Source organism: Cavia porcellus, unplaced genomic scaffold (assembly GCF_034190915.1).
Source record: "Cavia porcellus strain 051 isolate PalLab524CR breed Dunkin Hartley unplaced genomic scaffold, mCavPor4.1 scaffold_3, whole genome shotgun sequence".
Classification (NCBI taxonomy): domain Eukaryota; kingdom Metazoa; phylum Chordata; class Mammalia; order Rodentia; family Caviidae; genus Cavia; species Cavia porcellus.
Window position 1 is genome coordinate 19071737 of NW_026947486.1, and position 17666 is coordinate 19089402.

Below are 17666 nucleotides of genomic sequence, written 5' to 3' on the forward strand. Positions count from 1 at the left end.
CATGGTCACTTCTATAGATGCAGAAAAAGCTTTTGTTAAGGTTCAACACTCATTCATGATAAGAACTCTACAGAAAATCAGAATAGATGGTCTTTACCTTAATATGATAAAAGCTATCTATGTCAAACCAACAGCCAGTATCATACCAAAGGGTAAAAAACTGATGGCTTTCAATCCAAACTCAGGAAGAAGACAAGGATGTCCATTTTCACCACTCCTATTAAATATAGTGCTGGAAAAATTAGCCAGAGCAGTTATAGAAGAGGGAAAAACAAAAAGAATAAGGATAGGAAAAGAAGAAGTTATCATTTTTGCAGATGACATGATACTCTACATAGAAGGCCCACAAAACTTCACTAAAAGACTTCTAGATGCAATAACCAAATTCAGTAATGTAGCTGGATACAAAGTCAACACTCAAAAATCAATAGCATTCCTATACACTAACAACAAACTCACTAAGAGGGAAATAAGAGAAGCCACACCCTTCACAACAGCATCCAAAAAATGAAATACTTAGGAACTAATCTAACAAAAGAAGCAAAAGTCTATTCAGGGAAAATTATACTACCCTGAATAAGAAATTGAAGAGGATCTCAGAGAATGAAAAGATATTCCTTGTCCATGGATAAAAAGAACAAACATTGTGAAAATGGCCATTCTCCCAAAATTGTTATGCAGATGTGATGCACTTCCAATCAAAATACCATTAGCATACCTCACAGATCTAGAGAAATCACTCCTAAAATTCATCTGGAACAAGAAAAGACCTAGAATAGCAAAGGCAATTCTGAGCAACAAAGGCAAGGCAGGAGGCATCACAATCCCTGACTTGAAATTATACTACAAAGCTACTGTAATAAAATCAGCATGATACTGGAATAAAAAGTGATCTAAAGATCAGTGGAATAGATTAGAAGATACAACTACAAACACAACCAGCCATCTTATCTTTGACAAAGGTCTCAAACACGTTCACTGGAAGAAAGATAGCCTCTTTAACAAATGATGCTGGGAAAACTGGCTCTCCATATGCCAAAAACTAGACTACTAAAACTAGATAGTGCATGACTATTTAGATCTTTGATTCATTTTGACTTTAGTGCATGATGATAGTCATGAATCAAAGATCTAAATATTTTTAAAAAATCATTAAATCTGTTGAAAGTCAAAATAGATAGAAATCTTGAAGACATTAGGAGTAGGCAAAGAATTAATTAACAAAAATCAAACTACACAGGAAATACTTCCCATAATCAATAACTGGGATTTTGTCTTTTTAAAAAGTTTCTGCATGTCAAAAGAAATCTCCAACACAGTAAAAAGGAAACCTATGAATTCTGAGAAAGTCTTAGTCAATCATTCCCCAGACAAAGGATTTTTTGAGGGGTGGGGTACCGGGAATCAAACTCATGGACTGAGCACTTGCAAGGCAGGTGCTTATGCACTGAGCTAAATCCCCAGCCCAACAAAGGAATTTTGTCTAGAACATATAAAGAACAACTACTTTCAAGAAAGACACATTATGGTGCCTATTGCTGATTTCCTATTGTCATACTGTGAAATCCAGTAATGCTTTTATTCTTTGTTTAGAGTGGTTTTAGTCTGTTTTGAATTATTTAATTTCAACATATATGAAGGTATGAACAGCTACTTTGAAAAGAACAAGAGACATTATAGTAGCCATTGTTGATTTTCCTATTGTCTCGTTTTGAATGCCTATAATGCTTTCATTATCCTGTTTTGATCAATTCTATACTGTTTTGTTTTGTGGGAATTCATTGTGTGTGAAGATATAAACAACTAGTTAGAAGAAAATAAGAGACATTATAGTAGCCACTGTTGATCTTCTGTTGTCTTGCCTTGAAATCCTGTGTCATTTACATTGATTTCTTCTGATCTTCTTTGTTATATTTTGTTTTACTCTCTTTAAAATAAAAATAAATAAAAAGAAAAATACCTGCTGTGTTTGGTGCACACACACACACACACACACACACACACACACACACACAAACTTAAATAAGCAACCTACTAAACCATCAGTGGGGCCATGCCCAGCAAACTCCAAGCAGCTGGTAGAGGCCTGAATCCAGTCCCAGACCCTGAGCATGTATGGGTTGAAACCCAGAACTCAGTGAAGCCTTGCAACATTGCTCCCAGGTGGTAAGACCACTCCTTGTGTCTGAAATCACCTGAGGACACATGGGAGGTCCAAGCATGCCTAACTGGGTCACGCCCAGCTAACTCCAAACAACTGGCAAGGGCTTGAATTCAGTCCTGGACTCTGAACAGGTCTGGGTTGAATCCCAGAACACAAGGAAGCCTTGGAACATGGCTCCCAGGTGGTAAAACCACGCCCCATGTCTCAAATCACAGAAGGACACACAGGAGTCCCCACGGGTCAAACTGGGCCGTGCCCAGCAAACTCCAAGTGGCTAGCAGTTGCCTGCTGTTTGCCTCAGGAGCCAAAGAGGGCCAGGTGATTCTCAGTGTATGGGGGAAGTTTTGAAACATCGCTCAAAACCCAGAAATACAGGAAAGAGCAAAATGCAATCTCAAATTTCCAGCCCAACCCAAGCAAGCCAAGGAGACATGGACACAGAAGAAAATATACACCTGAAATTTCTGAAATGGTAACTACTTAAGTAAAGAAACAACTCTGGGAAACTATAAAAGAATTCAAATCAGAAATAGTCTCCCAGGGTTGAAACAGGGGCTCAGAGTTTGAGGCATCCATTGCTACACCACCATGGCAGACCAGCTTTATCTAGAAAATATGGGCAAGTTTGTTACGGACCAGAACAAGACCGTGACCTACAAATGGCTGAGCTATACATTAGGGGTTCGTGTTAACCAGGCCAAACAGATGCTGTATAATTATGTTAAAAGGAAACAGAAGGAAAATTCAGGAACTCAACTGCATGTCACCTATTTGGTGTCTGGCAGTTTCATTCAAAATGGACATTCTTGCCACAAGGTTGCAGTAGTAAGAGAAGATAAATTAGAAGCAGTGAAGTCCAAGCTAGCTGTGACTGCCAGCATCCATGTATACAGCATCCAGAAAGCTATGCTAAAGGACAGTGGGCCTCTGTTCAATACCAACTATGACACCCTTAAAAGCAACTTGCAGAACTGTGGTAAGTTTAGTGCCATATAGTGTGCAGCTACAGGCCTGCAGAATCCCTACAGAATCCACATCTTCCAGAAAGTTTGAGCAGTCAAATTTTCAGGCATCAAATGAGACACAAGGCAATAATGTGCTAATCACCACCAATGGTCATGGCCCACCTCCCTCCAAACAGATTTGCCAGCATCCCAAAGGAATTATGAGAATGTTTGCTTCTAAAGCTGCTACTGAAACCCAAGATACCAACAAGGAAACCAACACAGAGGCTAAAGAAGTAACAAATGTATCTTTGACTGGCAGCAAAGCCTCCAGAAAAGTGAATATGATCAATTTTTCTGGGAAATCTGCTATGAGAATTGAACCTCAGAACCTTGTGCTTACCAGGCAGGAACTTATGCTGCTGAGCTATATCCCCAGAATCAATTTTCCTAATGCTCAGGAAGTAGAAACAATACAAAGATCTAGAGTGGACAAGTGGAAGGAAATGTGGAATATCCAGAAAATGGAATATTATTTAACCATAAACAGGAATAAAATTATGTCATTTGTACCATATTTAACTCCTATTCTGTTTGCAATATTTTGATGGGAAAGTTAGGAAGCATTGATACTTGAAATAATAATATTGAAAATATAAGAAAGTAAAGTACACTACTATTGAGTGGTTTTAAGTTTCCCAGTCAGGTCTTCAAAATTATAGATTACATTTAATTCACCATCTATAACTTCAAATAATATGTATGATTTATAAATTATTATACTATCCTAATCTTAACAGCCAAGACTAAGATGTTTTTTTCTACACTGTAGCTGGCTTAAGATGTGATTAAACATGTAACCAAAAAAAAAAAAAAAAAAAACCAGCAGGGCTGGGGCCTGCCTGCACCAACTTTCTGGTTTCCTGCCATGCTTAGCCAGCTCCAAGCAATTGGGCCTGCCTGCCTGCACCCTGAACTCTGGAGACTGGACGGCCTGGTGTGAGTGTCCCTGCACCATCCCGATCCCCAGGAGGGATTTTAATATCATAGCTCCCACAGGCCAGGGAACTTTGTGGGTTCCTGGCACACTGGACCAGCTCAGCAGGGCTTGGCCCTGCCTGCCCAACCCACAGTGACCCTCTCTCAGTCAGGGGAACTGGGCAGCCGGAATCCCAGAAGCTCAGAGCATAGAAGAGGGTTTCCAGACTTGGAAAAAAAATGGCAGCTTGCTAGGGGATCGGGCGGAGAGTCTCTCCAGAGAAATCATATTAGAAGCTAGAATATGACAACATGGAGAGGGCCAGACAAATGGATAATGATTCTTATTAACCAAGAGAGCGCGGCTGGAGGATTTAAAGTCGTGCTGAGACTGTGAAGGCTGATAACGGGAGGCTGCAAATCCCGCACCTTTAAATCAGCAAACTGACCCATGGACCCAACAGGAAAAGCTGTGCTGGCTTTTGGTGACTGCTGGAAACTGAGACCTGGGACCCCGAGAAGCAGCCAGGACTGCCCCGCTGCACCAGAGGAGATTGTGAAAGGCTCTGGAGCTCTGAAGCTGAACACTGTGCAGATTTCTGACCATTCCACGCTGTGCCAAAAGTGCAGGGAGGGCAAGCGGCATGGTGTGCAGTAGACCCAAGAGGAGGACCTGCACCAAACCCTGGTGAGTACTGGGGACCCCGCGGCTGCTGGGGTTGGCCAGAGAACATCTTGGAACTGGGCAGTGCCCGCCACCACGGGGACATCAATAACACAGAGAGTCGGGCGGCAGACATCTTAGAGATGGACAGAACCTACAGCTTGGTGACATCACCGAGTCGCCCTGTAGGGAGGTCTGGTGGAGGACATCTTGAAATTGAGCAGAGCCTGATGCCGTGCTGGCTTCAGCGTCATACAGAGAACTAGTTGAAGACATCTTGGATTTGGGCAGACCTGCTGTCCTGGTGTTCCTGTCAAGAGAGGTCTGGAAGAGAACAGCTGGGATTTGAGCAGAACCCTGTGCCACAGTGACATTAGTCAGCTGCTTCTGGTACAGAGAGAACTGGCAGGAGCTACTGGGGCTAAACCAAGCCTCTGCTTGGGGCCCAATAAGCAGATACAAAATGTTGGGCGCAGGTGCTCAACATACCATACCCCACCCGGGACTAAGGACCACGCCAGCTTCTGCAATGCGCTACGTCCCTCTCCAAATTAGTCACCCCGTGCTCACTTCGTATTCACCACAGCTGAGTATATTAGCCAGAGCCCGCGTCTCATTCCAGCCCTTCCTCCTCGTGGCAGCCCTCGTGGCAGCCTGATTGGCTACAGTCAGATATATAAGCCAGAACCCACAACAATAAAGTTGGCAGTTCCTGTTACCCACCTGAAGCGTTTCCTGTCTCATTGGGGAGCTGCGCCGGTCAACAAAATAGTCACAACTCAGTGACATCCAGAAAATACAGCCTAATTTACGGATTGACTGGCACAGAGGCTGGAGGCTAGCCTGTACCACCCCTGCATCCCAGCCTACCCCTGATAACAGCAAATTGGGGAGGACAGCAAAATCTCAAGTCAGCACGCTTCTGAAAGGCCCTAAGCAATATGGAGAGAGCCAGAGACCCCCAGGACATTCCAGTCTGAAAGAATCGAGAAACATGACAAGAGATAAAAATAAAAAAAACTCCAGCTGCCCAACATGAGAAAATAAGCCCAGGAGAAGTAAACACTGAAGAGAAGAAGCACAGTAACCATCCAATACTTGACACAGCATCAGCCAAAATTAAAAAATACCTTCATGATCTCATAGATGAATTTAAAGCTGTACTCCTGATCCAAGTGAGGCAAGATATAAAGAGATTAATTAAAGAAATGACAAGCCCCACCCAAGAGAACACAGATGGAAGAACTGAGGAAATCAGAAAAGAAAGAGAAACTTTTGAAGAAGAATTTAAACATAACTTAGAATACATGAAACAGATCCAAAGAGATTACCAGGAAATCAAAAACTCCATTGAACACTGTCAAAGTGCCTTGACAGAAACTAAAGACAGCCTTCTGAAACTTGAAGAGAGATTTATGGCATATGATCGTGAAGGAAAAAGCCTCTTAAAAATAACAAGGAACCAGAAAGAAATAATTCAAAGGCTAGAAGATGACAAAAAGATACATAACTTAAGAATAAAGAATGTGAGTGAGGAAGCAGGAGCAACCAAAAATGAAATACAAAGAATATTCACAGATATATTTAAGCAAAATTTCCCATGTATAGCAAAAAGAAATGATATCCAGATAAAAGAGGTATACAGAACACCAGCTACCTACAACCAAAACTGATCTACGCCTAGACATATAATAATCAAGATTCCAGAAATCCACCAAAAGAACAGAATATTAAAAGCAGCCAGAGAAAAGATGCAGATTACCTACAACAGGAAAATTATCAAAATAACAGCAGACTTTCAACACAAACTCTTAAGTCAAGAAGGGAGTGGGGAGAAATATTCCAAGTCGTGAAAGAAAATAATATGCAACCAAGGTCATATACCCATCAAAACTCTCTCTCAAAATTAATGGAGAAATAAGATGCTTCCAAGACAAGGAGGAACTGTGGGAGTTCGTGGCCACCAATCCAACCCTACAGAGAGTGCTGAAGAACATTACAGAGAAAGAGAGGAAGGGATACCAGGATTCCAGCAACAGTGGCAGAGAGGCCTCAATGGACAGGGCAGACAGTGGAATGAGGGAATAAGGTGGACATGTTATAGCAGAAAAGTGGAATAGCAGACATGAGGCAGAGACGGTAAGCTATAGTCTTTAGTATAGACAGCTCTGAAACACTATTAAAAAAGGGCAGAGGTCATTGTTAATGGTGTATAAGGATTTAAAAGACACAGTAGTCTTATCACCATATTTAGCTTGAATTTAATTTGTTCTGGTCTGTCCACTCATGTCAGATTTGAGGGCACACACATCTTGACCCAAAAATAGCAGGTTATACCATGGTAACTATCCTTACTTTCCTATTAACTTAAACTGAAATCCTGTAATACTTACATTGTCTTACTATGACTGATCTTAATTGAATCTGAATCATAAGACTATGGGCTGGCCTTGGCTGATTTTATTTGAATTTGGTATGCTTGTTAGTATCAACCCTAAAAGTAGAGGCAACTACTCTGAAGATGACAAGATGTAAAGGATATCCATACTGGTATTAACTATTAACAGCTCTCAAATCCTACAATGCTTTCAAAGTTGAGTTTTTATAAAAATAGGTAATACTATGTTTAACTATATTAAGCCGGTGTTGTGGACAAATCTATTGAAAATAACAAGAGAAAACATAGTAACTATGGAAGATCATTTATATTGTGGTCTTATATGTCTTATCCATTGCATGTTTTTCTAGGAATTTGTTTTGCTGTCTTGCTATGACTTGGTTTTCCCTATAATACAGAGAGGATATATATATATGTAGAAATTCACACATGAGTTTTTTTTTAATTATTTAGGGGAACAGATTATATAATGCAAGATGTAATGAACAGATACTCTGAAGAAGAGATACTAAGAAACCCGAGGCTAATTTTGTAGCATTATGATACAAATTCTAGCAATACTATTGTTCGCTGATTAGAATGACATTGGTCTGGTCTCTTGAGTTCAATTTCAGCATATGTAGAGATGGGGACAGCTATCACAAAGAGAATGAGAGATACAATGGTGGTTATTATTGTCTTCCCTAATGTTAGATCTTGAAGACCTAAAAAGCCTTCATCATCCTGTAATGATTTGATTAGTTCTATAATATGCAATAAGTATATAAAGTGGGTGAAGATGGGGGCAACTATTTGTAAGAAACTAGAGACAGTTAGATAGACAGTGAAGATCTCCAGTGGACTTGCTTTGAAATCTGTATTTCTTTAAATTGTTTTTTTTAACTGTTTTGTTCTGTTTTGATATGTTTAATCTTACCCTCTTTGAGATGTAAAACAAATGTGTAGGAGTGATAAACATATTACTGAGTTTTTGTTCGATCATTGAGCAGAACTGTTTGTAGTGTCACTTTTTGAATGTCATTCTAAATACTTTAATTCTATAACCTGAACAGCTATTTCTAAGATGACAATATGTAACTTATCAACCAGCAATTTCTTACCATTTGTTTTTCTGTAATTTTGTATTATTTCTACCTTTTTTTTAATCTCCATGTATTTTTTTGTTTCCTTTTCTTTAAATAAAAAAAGAGGGTTTCCAACAGGCCCAGGGGAAGCCTTGGAATAACACTTGAAACATGGAAATACAGGAAAATGACAAAACAAAACACCAAAATACAATCTCAAGCCTCTAGCCCATCCCAAGAAACCTTAGGAGCTATGTACATAGAAGAAAACATATGCCATACATCTGAAATAATACCAACTGAAATAAAGAAGCAACTCTGGGAAGCTTTAAAGGAATTCAAATTAAAAATAATCTCCCAGGTAAAAGAAGAAATGATAAAAGAAATGAAAGACATGCTGAAAACATTTAAAGAAGAGACAGTTTAAAAATTGGAGGAACTAAACAAAAAGATAGAATCCCTGGATGAACAATATAAGAAACAAACAGAATACATAAAGCAGATGCAAAAATTTATACAGGAAACTAAAAATTCCATTGAAAATTGTCAAAACTGCCTCAGTGAAAGTGAAGATACAATTTCAGACCTCGAAGACAAGATTGCAGCTAGTGAACAGGAAAGGAAAGATCTTTTAAAAATAACAAGGAATCGGGGCTGGGGATTTAGCTCAGCAGCATAAGCACCTGCCTTGCAGGCAAGTGTCGGTGTCACTCCCGGCCGGCAGGAAGGACACACAACAAAGTCTGGCAGTGGACAACCTTATCTTTTATTTTCCTTCTCCGTACAGCCTGCCCCGGGAATCCTCCCGGCCGAAGCCTCTGTTGGTCCGCTCCCCGCGGCTCCTTGCGTGCTTCTCCCTACAGTCTGTCCCGAAGCCTCTACCGGTCCGCTCTCCGCGGCTCCTTGCGTGCTTCTTCCTACAGTCTGTCCCGAAGCCTCTACCGGTCCGCTCTCCGCGGCTCCTTGCGTGCTTCTTCTGCTTCTTCTGCTTCTTCTTCTTTTCTTGGCGGGAGAGGCACTCACTTTTATAGGGTTCAGTTGTTGCTAGGCAGACTATCTTACAGGGCGGGTTGTGAAGCAGGAGATCTTACAGGGCGGGTTGTTTACCAAGCAGGAAGCAGGAGATCTTACAGGGCGGGTTGTTTACCAAGCAGGAAGCAGGAGATCTTACAGGGCGGGTTGTTTACCAAGCAGGAAGCAGGAGATAAGCGCCATCTTAGCACACTCGATGGGAGGGGTAATCTAGCTCAGGCTTTGCTCTTTCCTACAGGCCTCACGTCCGCCAAGTAAGGCGACCGGGCTCGGCCACGGCTCCCAACAGGCAAGCAGTCATGAGTTTAACCCCCAGTACTGATAAAAAGAGAAAAAGAAAAAAAATTTGTAAAAAAAAAATAACAAGGGATCAGGAAATAAAAATTCAACAGCTACAAGATGATGCAAAGAAAAACAACATAAGATTGATAGGGATAAATGAAAAAGAAGGAGACAACATAAAGGATGTCAAGAGGATATTTAGAGAAGTAATAGCTGTAAATTTCCCAAACATGAGATCGGAAACTGACATCAGGATCAGTGAAGCATATAGAACTGCAAATAGCCATAACCAAAATAAAACGACACCCAGATATATAATAATCACCATCCCAGAAATCCAACATAAGAATAGAATATTAAAAGCTGTCAGAGAGAAAAAACAGAAAAGGAAAACCTTATCAGAAGCACAGCAGACTTCTCAACACAAACAATAAAGTCAAGAAGGGCATGGAGTGAAGTATTTCAGATCCTAAAGGAAAATGATTTCCAACCTAGACTGATGTACCCTGAGAAACTGTCCTTCAGAATCAATGGAGAAATAAAATACTTCCATGACAAAGAATAGCTGGCCATGACAAAGAACAGCTGAAGAACTTCAAGATCACCATGCCAACCCTTCAAAGAATACTGAAAGACAATTTAGATACACTTAGGAAAAAAACACTAAGCAAAGCAGACAAACAGAAAGGAAAGATAAAGAAGCAACAGCAGAAAGATAGCATATCAACAATAAACCAATATATAACAATTATAACCATTAATGTAAATGGTCTCAATGCACCAATTAAAAGAAACAGACTGGCAGAATGGATCAAGAAATAACATCCAACCATATGCTGTTAACAAGAAAACCCATCTAACCCAGAAGGACACTCACAGACTGAAAGTCAAAGGATGGAAAACAATACTTCATGCAACAGGAACCCCACCCCCCAAAAAAAGCTTGAGTAGCTGTTATGTTTGCAGACAATGTGAACTTCAAAACAAGAATGATCAGAAGAGATAAAGAAGGTCATTACAAACTGTTTAGAGGAAAACTTCAAGAGGAAGAAATAACAATCTTAAATATATATGCACCAAATTCCAGAGTACCCAGTTATATGAAGCAAGCATTAATAGAAATGAAAAACCAAATTAACAATAACCCAATTATAAAGGAGTCCTTAACACACCATTGACACCAAGGGACAGATCAACCAAACAGAAAATCAGCAAAGAAATAACAGAACAGAATCACCCTGTGAAGAAATGAACTTGATAGACATATACAGAGTGTTCCATCCAACAACATCAGAATTCACATTCTTCTCAGCAGTAGATGGGACATTGTCTAAAATGGACCATATCCTATCTCACAGAACATATTTAAATAAATGCAAAAGAGTTGAAATTATCCCTTGCATTCTATCAGATCATAGCACAATGAAACTAGAAATTAATGATAAAAGATACTGCAAAATTCCCACAAACATATGGAAACTGAATAACACACTCTTGAATAATCAGTGGATCACAGGGAAAATTAAAGAAGAATTAAACAATACCTACAAGCAAATGAAAATACAAATACAACTTAGTGGACTCTGTGGGAGGCAATGAAAGCTGTCCTCAGAGGAAAATTTACTGCACTGAGTTCCCACATCAGGACAACAGAATGAACACAAATAAATAACCTGATGCTACACCTCAAACATCTAGAAAAAGAAGAGCAAGTCAAGCCCAAAGCCAAAAGAAGGGAGGAAATTATAAAAATCAGAGCAGAAATCAATGCAATAGAGACTATGAAAACAATCCAAAGAACCAATGAATCAAAGAATTGGTTCTTTGAAAGAATAAATAAAATTGATAAGCCCCCAGTCAACCTTATTTTAAAAAGGGAAGAAAAAGCTCAAATTCATGCAATAAGGAATGAAAAAGTTGAAATCATTACAGACTCTGTAGAAACACACAAGAACATCAACACCTATTTCAAAAACCTCTACTCTCAAAGGTTTGATAATACAGAAGAGATTGACAGATTCCTAGAAACATATGAAGTACTAAAGCTAGGTCAGGAAGGTGTAAAACTGCTGAATAACCCAATTTCTATTAATGAAATTGACAATGTAAGTCCTTACCTACAAAGAAGAGGCAGGACCAAACAGATTCACTGCGGAATTGTACAAGAAATACAAACAAGACCTAATGCCGACGCTCCTTAAACTCTTCAATGAAATTGAAAAGTAAGCAATTCTTCCTAAGTCATTCCTGGAAGCAAATATCACTCTAGTACCAAAACTTGAGGAAGACCCAACTAAAAAAGAGAACTACAGGCCAATCTCCCTAATGAACACAGATGCAAATTCCTCAATAAAATATTGGCAAATAGGATGCAGCAAATCATCAAGAAGACTATATGCCACGACCAAGTGGGATTCATCCCAGGAATGCAAGGATGGTTAAACATACGTAAATCAATAAATGTAATCCATCATATCAATAAAGTCAAAAGTAAGAATCACATGATCATTTCTGTAGATGGAGAAAAAGCTTTTGATAAGGTCCAAAATTCATTCATGATAAGTATCTTAAAGAAAATTGGAATAAATGGTCTTTACCTCAATATGACAAAGGTCATCTATGACAAACCAACATCCAGTAAAACATTAAAAGGCCAAAAACTGAAGGCTTTTACCTTAAAATCAGGCATAAGACAAGGATTTCCATTGTCACCACTCCTATTCAACATAGTACTGGAAATACTAACCAGAGAAATTAGACAAGAGAGAGAAATAAAAGGGGTAAAATTAGGAAAAAAAGAAGGTAAATTATCATTATTTGTGGATGACATGTTACTCTACATAGAAGACCCTCAAAACTTCATTGAAAAGACTCCTAGATATAATAAATAAATTCAGTAATGTAGCTGGATACAAAATCAATACTCAAAAATCAATAGCATTTCTATACACTAACAACAAGATCACAGAGAGAGAAATAAGAGAAGCCACACTCTTCACATTAGCAACCAAAAAAATGAAATATTTAGGAATTCTTCTCATGAAAGATATGAAAGATCTATATAGGGAAAATTATAATACACTGAAAAAAGAAATTGCAGAGGATCTCTGAAAATGGAAAGACATCCCTTGCTCATGGATATGAAGAATAAATATTGTGAAGATGGCCATTCTCCCATACAGATTCAATGCAATCCCAATACAAATACCATCAACATACCTCACAGATCTAGAGAAAACACTCCTAAAATTCATCTGGAGTGAGAAGAGACCTAGAATAGCAAAGACAGTTCTAAGCAACAAAGGCAAGGCAGGAGGCATCACAATCCCTGACCTGAAGTTATACTACAAAGCAACCATAGTAAAATCAACATGGTACTGGAATCAAAACTGAGCCGAAGATCAATGGAATAGATTATAGATACAACCACAACTACAAACACACTCAACCACCTTATCTTTGATAAAGGAGCTGAACAGGTTCACTGGAAGAATGACAGTCTCTTTCATAAATGGTGTTGGAAAAACTGGCTCTCCATTCGCCGAAAACTAAAACTAGACCCATGCCTATCACCATGTACTAAATTAAAATCTAAATGGATCAAAGATCTGAATATTAAAACAGAAACACTAAATCTATTGGAAGACAAATTGGGTAAAAACCTTGAAGACATAGGGGTAGGTAGAGAATTCATGAACAGGAATCAAACCGCATGGGAAATACTTCCCAGAATCAATAACTGGGATCACATCTTATTAAAAAGTTTCCACATGTCAAAAGAAATCTCCAGCATAGTGAAAAGAAAACCCACAAACTGGGAAAAAATCTTAGTGAACTGTCCCTCACACAAAGGACTTCTGTCTAAAACATATAAAGAATTAAAAAAAATCAGACACCCAAAATTCAAAAATCCAATCCAAAAATAGGCATCTGAGATGAATACACACTTCTCAGATGAAGAAATACAAATGGCAAGTAAATACATGAAAAACTGTGCATCATCATTACTCATTAGAGAAATGCAAATTAAATCCACACCGAGATTACATCTCCAGAAAGAATGGCCAGGATCAAAAGAACTACCAACAACATATGCTGGAGAGACTGTGGGGAAAAAGGAACTCTCCTGCTTTATAATGTTTACATTCATTAGTTGGAATGGTTTTATTCTCAGTTGTTTGATTTTATTGTCTGTGATTGTCTGAACAGCTATTTTAAATAAAACAAGTTATTATAATAGCTAGTACAGATTTAATGTCATCTTGTTTTAAAGTCCTACCATGCTTTTGTCCTTTTGTCTCCATGGGTTTTATCATGTTGTATCTTATTGGATTTTATTATGTGTGATAGTATAAACAAAATTTTTATGTACAAGGAGATAATATAATAACCATTGTTCATTTCTTGTTAGTTGGTTCTGAATGCCCTGTAATATTTTCATTCTCTTGAATGGTTTTATACTATTTTGTTATGTTTGGTACTACAGTGTATGAAGGTATTCTCAAATATTTCAAGGAAAGAGACACTATGGTAGCTGTCGCGTTGTCTTGTGATGAAACACTATGTTGCTTAAATTGTTTTGTTCTGATATGTTTTGTTATGTTCTCTTTTATCTCAATCTTTTTAAAACAAAAATTTTTTTAAAAAGAAATACAAAAAGTAAGTATATGAAAAATATTCAACATTACTGGTCATTCAAGAGATGCAAATTAAAACAACCCTGAGATTCCACCTCATCCTAGAAAGAATGACTATTATCAAGAAGGTCAACAAACAACCAATGCTGAAGGGGATGTGGGAAGAAAGGAACCCTTCTACACTGTTGTTCAGAGTGTAGACTGGTGCAACCACTGTGGAAATCAATGTGGACATTCCTTTAAAAACTAGGATTAGAGTTTCCACTTGACCCAGCTATTTGCCTGCTGGGTATCTTCCCAGAAGAATTAAAAACATTGCACCACAGCAATATATGTGCACCCAAATTTATACCAGCACAATTTGTAATAGCTAGATCTTGGAAACAGCTTGATAGCTCAGACCCTGGAATAAAATCCAAGGAAGCAAGAAATTAAGAAATTTGGAGCAAAGGCTTTATTTTAGGCCAGGCCTGGCGATGCAGCCTCTGGTAGCCAATATGGAAGACTGCGCGCCTCACAGGCTAAGGGTGGAGATTTTAAAGCTAAAAACCACAAAGCTATCAACCTATTTCAGATAACATTCTTGGTACATTCCGTTGCTCTCTACAGTTAAACGTTTTCCCTGAACAGCACACCTTGCAGAAGCATGTGGAGGGGGGTTGGGGGGGAAGATTTACAAGGAGCTGAAACTTAAGTCTTTACTGGAAATGGAATTTTAATCTTTATTGAAATGGCACATACAGAACAGGAAGGAGGGGAGTTGGTTAGAGCTAGGCCACAACAACAACCCAAATGCCCATCACTCAAAGAATGGATTAAAAAGATGTGGTATATTTATACAATGGAGTACTATTCAGCCATAAGGTTGGATAATTTCAAAAGTTTTGTAGGAAAATGGTTGCAACTTGAGTCCATATTCATTAGTGAAATAAATCTAACTCACATGTGTGAGCATCATATTGTCTCCCTAGTGTGAGAAGGTGAAAAAATAATATATACACATATGCGTATATATATGATAGTTTTGCTATTAATTTCTCTTAGTTAATGGAAAAGATAAGTTTGTGCTAATATTGCTTGGATAATTAAATGCACTCAGTAATTTAAAGATAATAATACACAATATATTAACCATTGTTACCCTCTATCTTATTTTGAAATTTTTAACCTCTTTAAAATAAAAATAAATTTCTTCCCATCTGTAGATTTATGGAACAAGAAATAAAGTATCTGTTTCCAAAATACAGTGGTGGAACATGTATAAGATAACAGTTTAAAACATTTCCATTCAAAAAGGGAGAAAATGGAAAGAATAGAGAAATTATTGTTATCAAGCTATTTTGAAATATAGCTGGACAGATTTCATTAAGTTTTAAGAATTGGAAATAATCCTGTGTAGCTCAGGTGTCATCATATGGTCCCAAGACTTGATCTCTGGATTCATTTCTGTTTTATTGAAAGGTAATGAATATTTGAAACAGTATTTTTACCAATACAGGAGAAACTCCCACCTTGCTAGATGTGTAGTATGACTTTGTGTTCTCTAAAATTTAAGAATGAATTTTAGAAACAATAGATGTTACAGAATATATTTATTGAGAGAAAGCTTCTGTCTGGGAGAGAGACAGAAGGGGTCCCAAGTGAGTTGCCAAGAACTCTGCCTTTTCTAGGGATTTTTATACACCAAAACCATGAGGTGAGATGGGTCCAAGGTGGAGAAAAATGGGAAATCACAAGGTGGGCATGAAGTGGAACAATATTATGATCAACCAATAAGATTATGAGCATAATTGCTCAGATAATATTGATTAAATCAGGATCAAATAGGGAAGCAAATCAAGTAACAAGCAGACATAAATACGGAACAGGGGCTTTTCCTCTAGAGGTTGGGTTAGTGGCTCTTCCTGGCTTTCTCAAAGTGACTAATACCTACTCAGACTATCAATCACTGTTGTTTATCCTTAGGGGAAGTATGTGAATGCATTCCTTTCACTTTTTGTCTTGAGGTCTGACCTTCAGTGGAGATGTCTGTCTCCACCAGAGTTGCAGTGCATCTCCTCTTCCGCACTGGCTCCTTTGAGAGCCTAGCTGTGTCTGACTGCCTACAATGTTTCTATCTAATTTAGATACCTATAACATTATCACCTTGTTTTTGCCTGCAGAATTTTTGAAGTCTGACAGCTTTCTTTCATTTCATCACATCTCAATGGTGTTTCTTTCACCATAACATTCTCAAAAATGTTGCACATCTCTTATGTATGTCAAAGAAATTCATGCCCTTAGGCAGGAGTGTTCTCCACAGATCTTTCCTTGTTAATCCCATCAGCATTCTTATCTTCTACAGTGAAGGTACAGGGACACAATGAATCATGTGCCTAATGTCTTAAGTATTAGCAAAAGATTACCTGACCTTTTTCTTTCTCTAAAACAGTAGTCCCCAACTGTTTTGGCACCAGGAACCAATTTTGTGGAAGACAATTTTCCATAGGTGGGTGTAGTGTTGGGGTGAGGTTTCGGGATTAGATTTTCATAGAGTGCACCCTAGTCCCTCCAAATGTGCAATTCACAATAGAGTTCACGCTTCTATGAGAATCTAATACTTGGGTGATCTAACAAGTGGTGGAGATCTGGCATTAATTCCAGTGATTAAGAAGGGCTATAAATACAGATGTAGCTTAACTCATTGGAGACTGCTTACTCCTGCTGTGTAACCAGTTTCCTAGCAGGCCATGAACTCCCCTGGTAGGGGACTGTCTTAGTTACTTTTCTCCTTGCTTAGACAAAATACCCAATCATCAAAGTTAAGATAGAGAGGTTTATTTAGTTCACAGTTTGTAGAGATTTCAGTGTATGATTGACTGGCTCCAAAGCAATCATGGCAGTGAAAGATAGCAAAAGTAACAAGAGAAAGTTGAAAAATGAGAGAGGAAAAGAGGGAAAGGAAGAGAGAGAAGGAGACAGAAACAGAGAGACAGAGACAGAAACAGCCTCTTTCTGTCCCTTATATTACATGCAGAATACTTGCCCTAATGCAGATGTGTGCCTAACACTGAGACCCATAATTCCGGCATTGGACCATGAATCAATCAGAAAACTCTAGATTCTGCCACCTCTGAAAAGCCCTCCTCCCATGACTTCATAAGGCTTTGGGGGGTGGTATACAGACACAAACCATAACAGGAACTCTTGCTCTAGGATATGCCTGCGTAACAGCAAAGCTAATTTTACAATATTTTGCAATTGGTTAGGCTAAGGATTTCTAAATCATAAAGTTCTGGTTCCTTTTTGATTGCACAGTTTGCACCTTAGTTTATCAGTTTTCTTGCACATTTTACTATAAGCAACATGTCTCTTGGAAATTTCTTTAGCTAACTATTCAAGTTTGTGGCATATCAACCTACTTCCACATAACTGTGGGACACAATTACACTAAGTTTTCTATCATTTTACAACGAGAGCCATCTTATGATAGATTCCAATAAAATCGTCCTCATTCCCTCCAG

General features: G+C 38.4%; 1 protein-coding gene across 1 annotated transcript; it reads left to right on the top strand.

Annotated features, from left to right (window-relative positions):
• The first annotated feature begins 2752 nt into the window (after positions 1–2752).
• On the top strand, positions 2753–4111 carry LOC101789165 (DNA polymerase delta subunit 3-like). The gene is given in 3 exon segments (XM_063246655.1): positions 2753–3172; positions 3174–3514; positions 4045–4111. Coding segments are annotated over 3 exon segments (828 nt in total).
• Positions 4112–17666: the final 13555 nt, after the last annotated feature.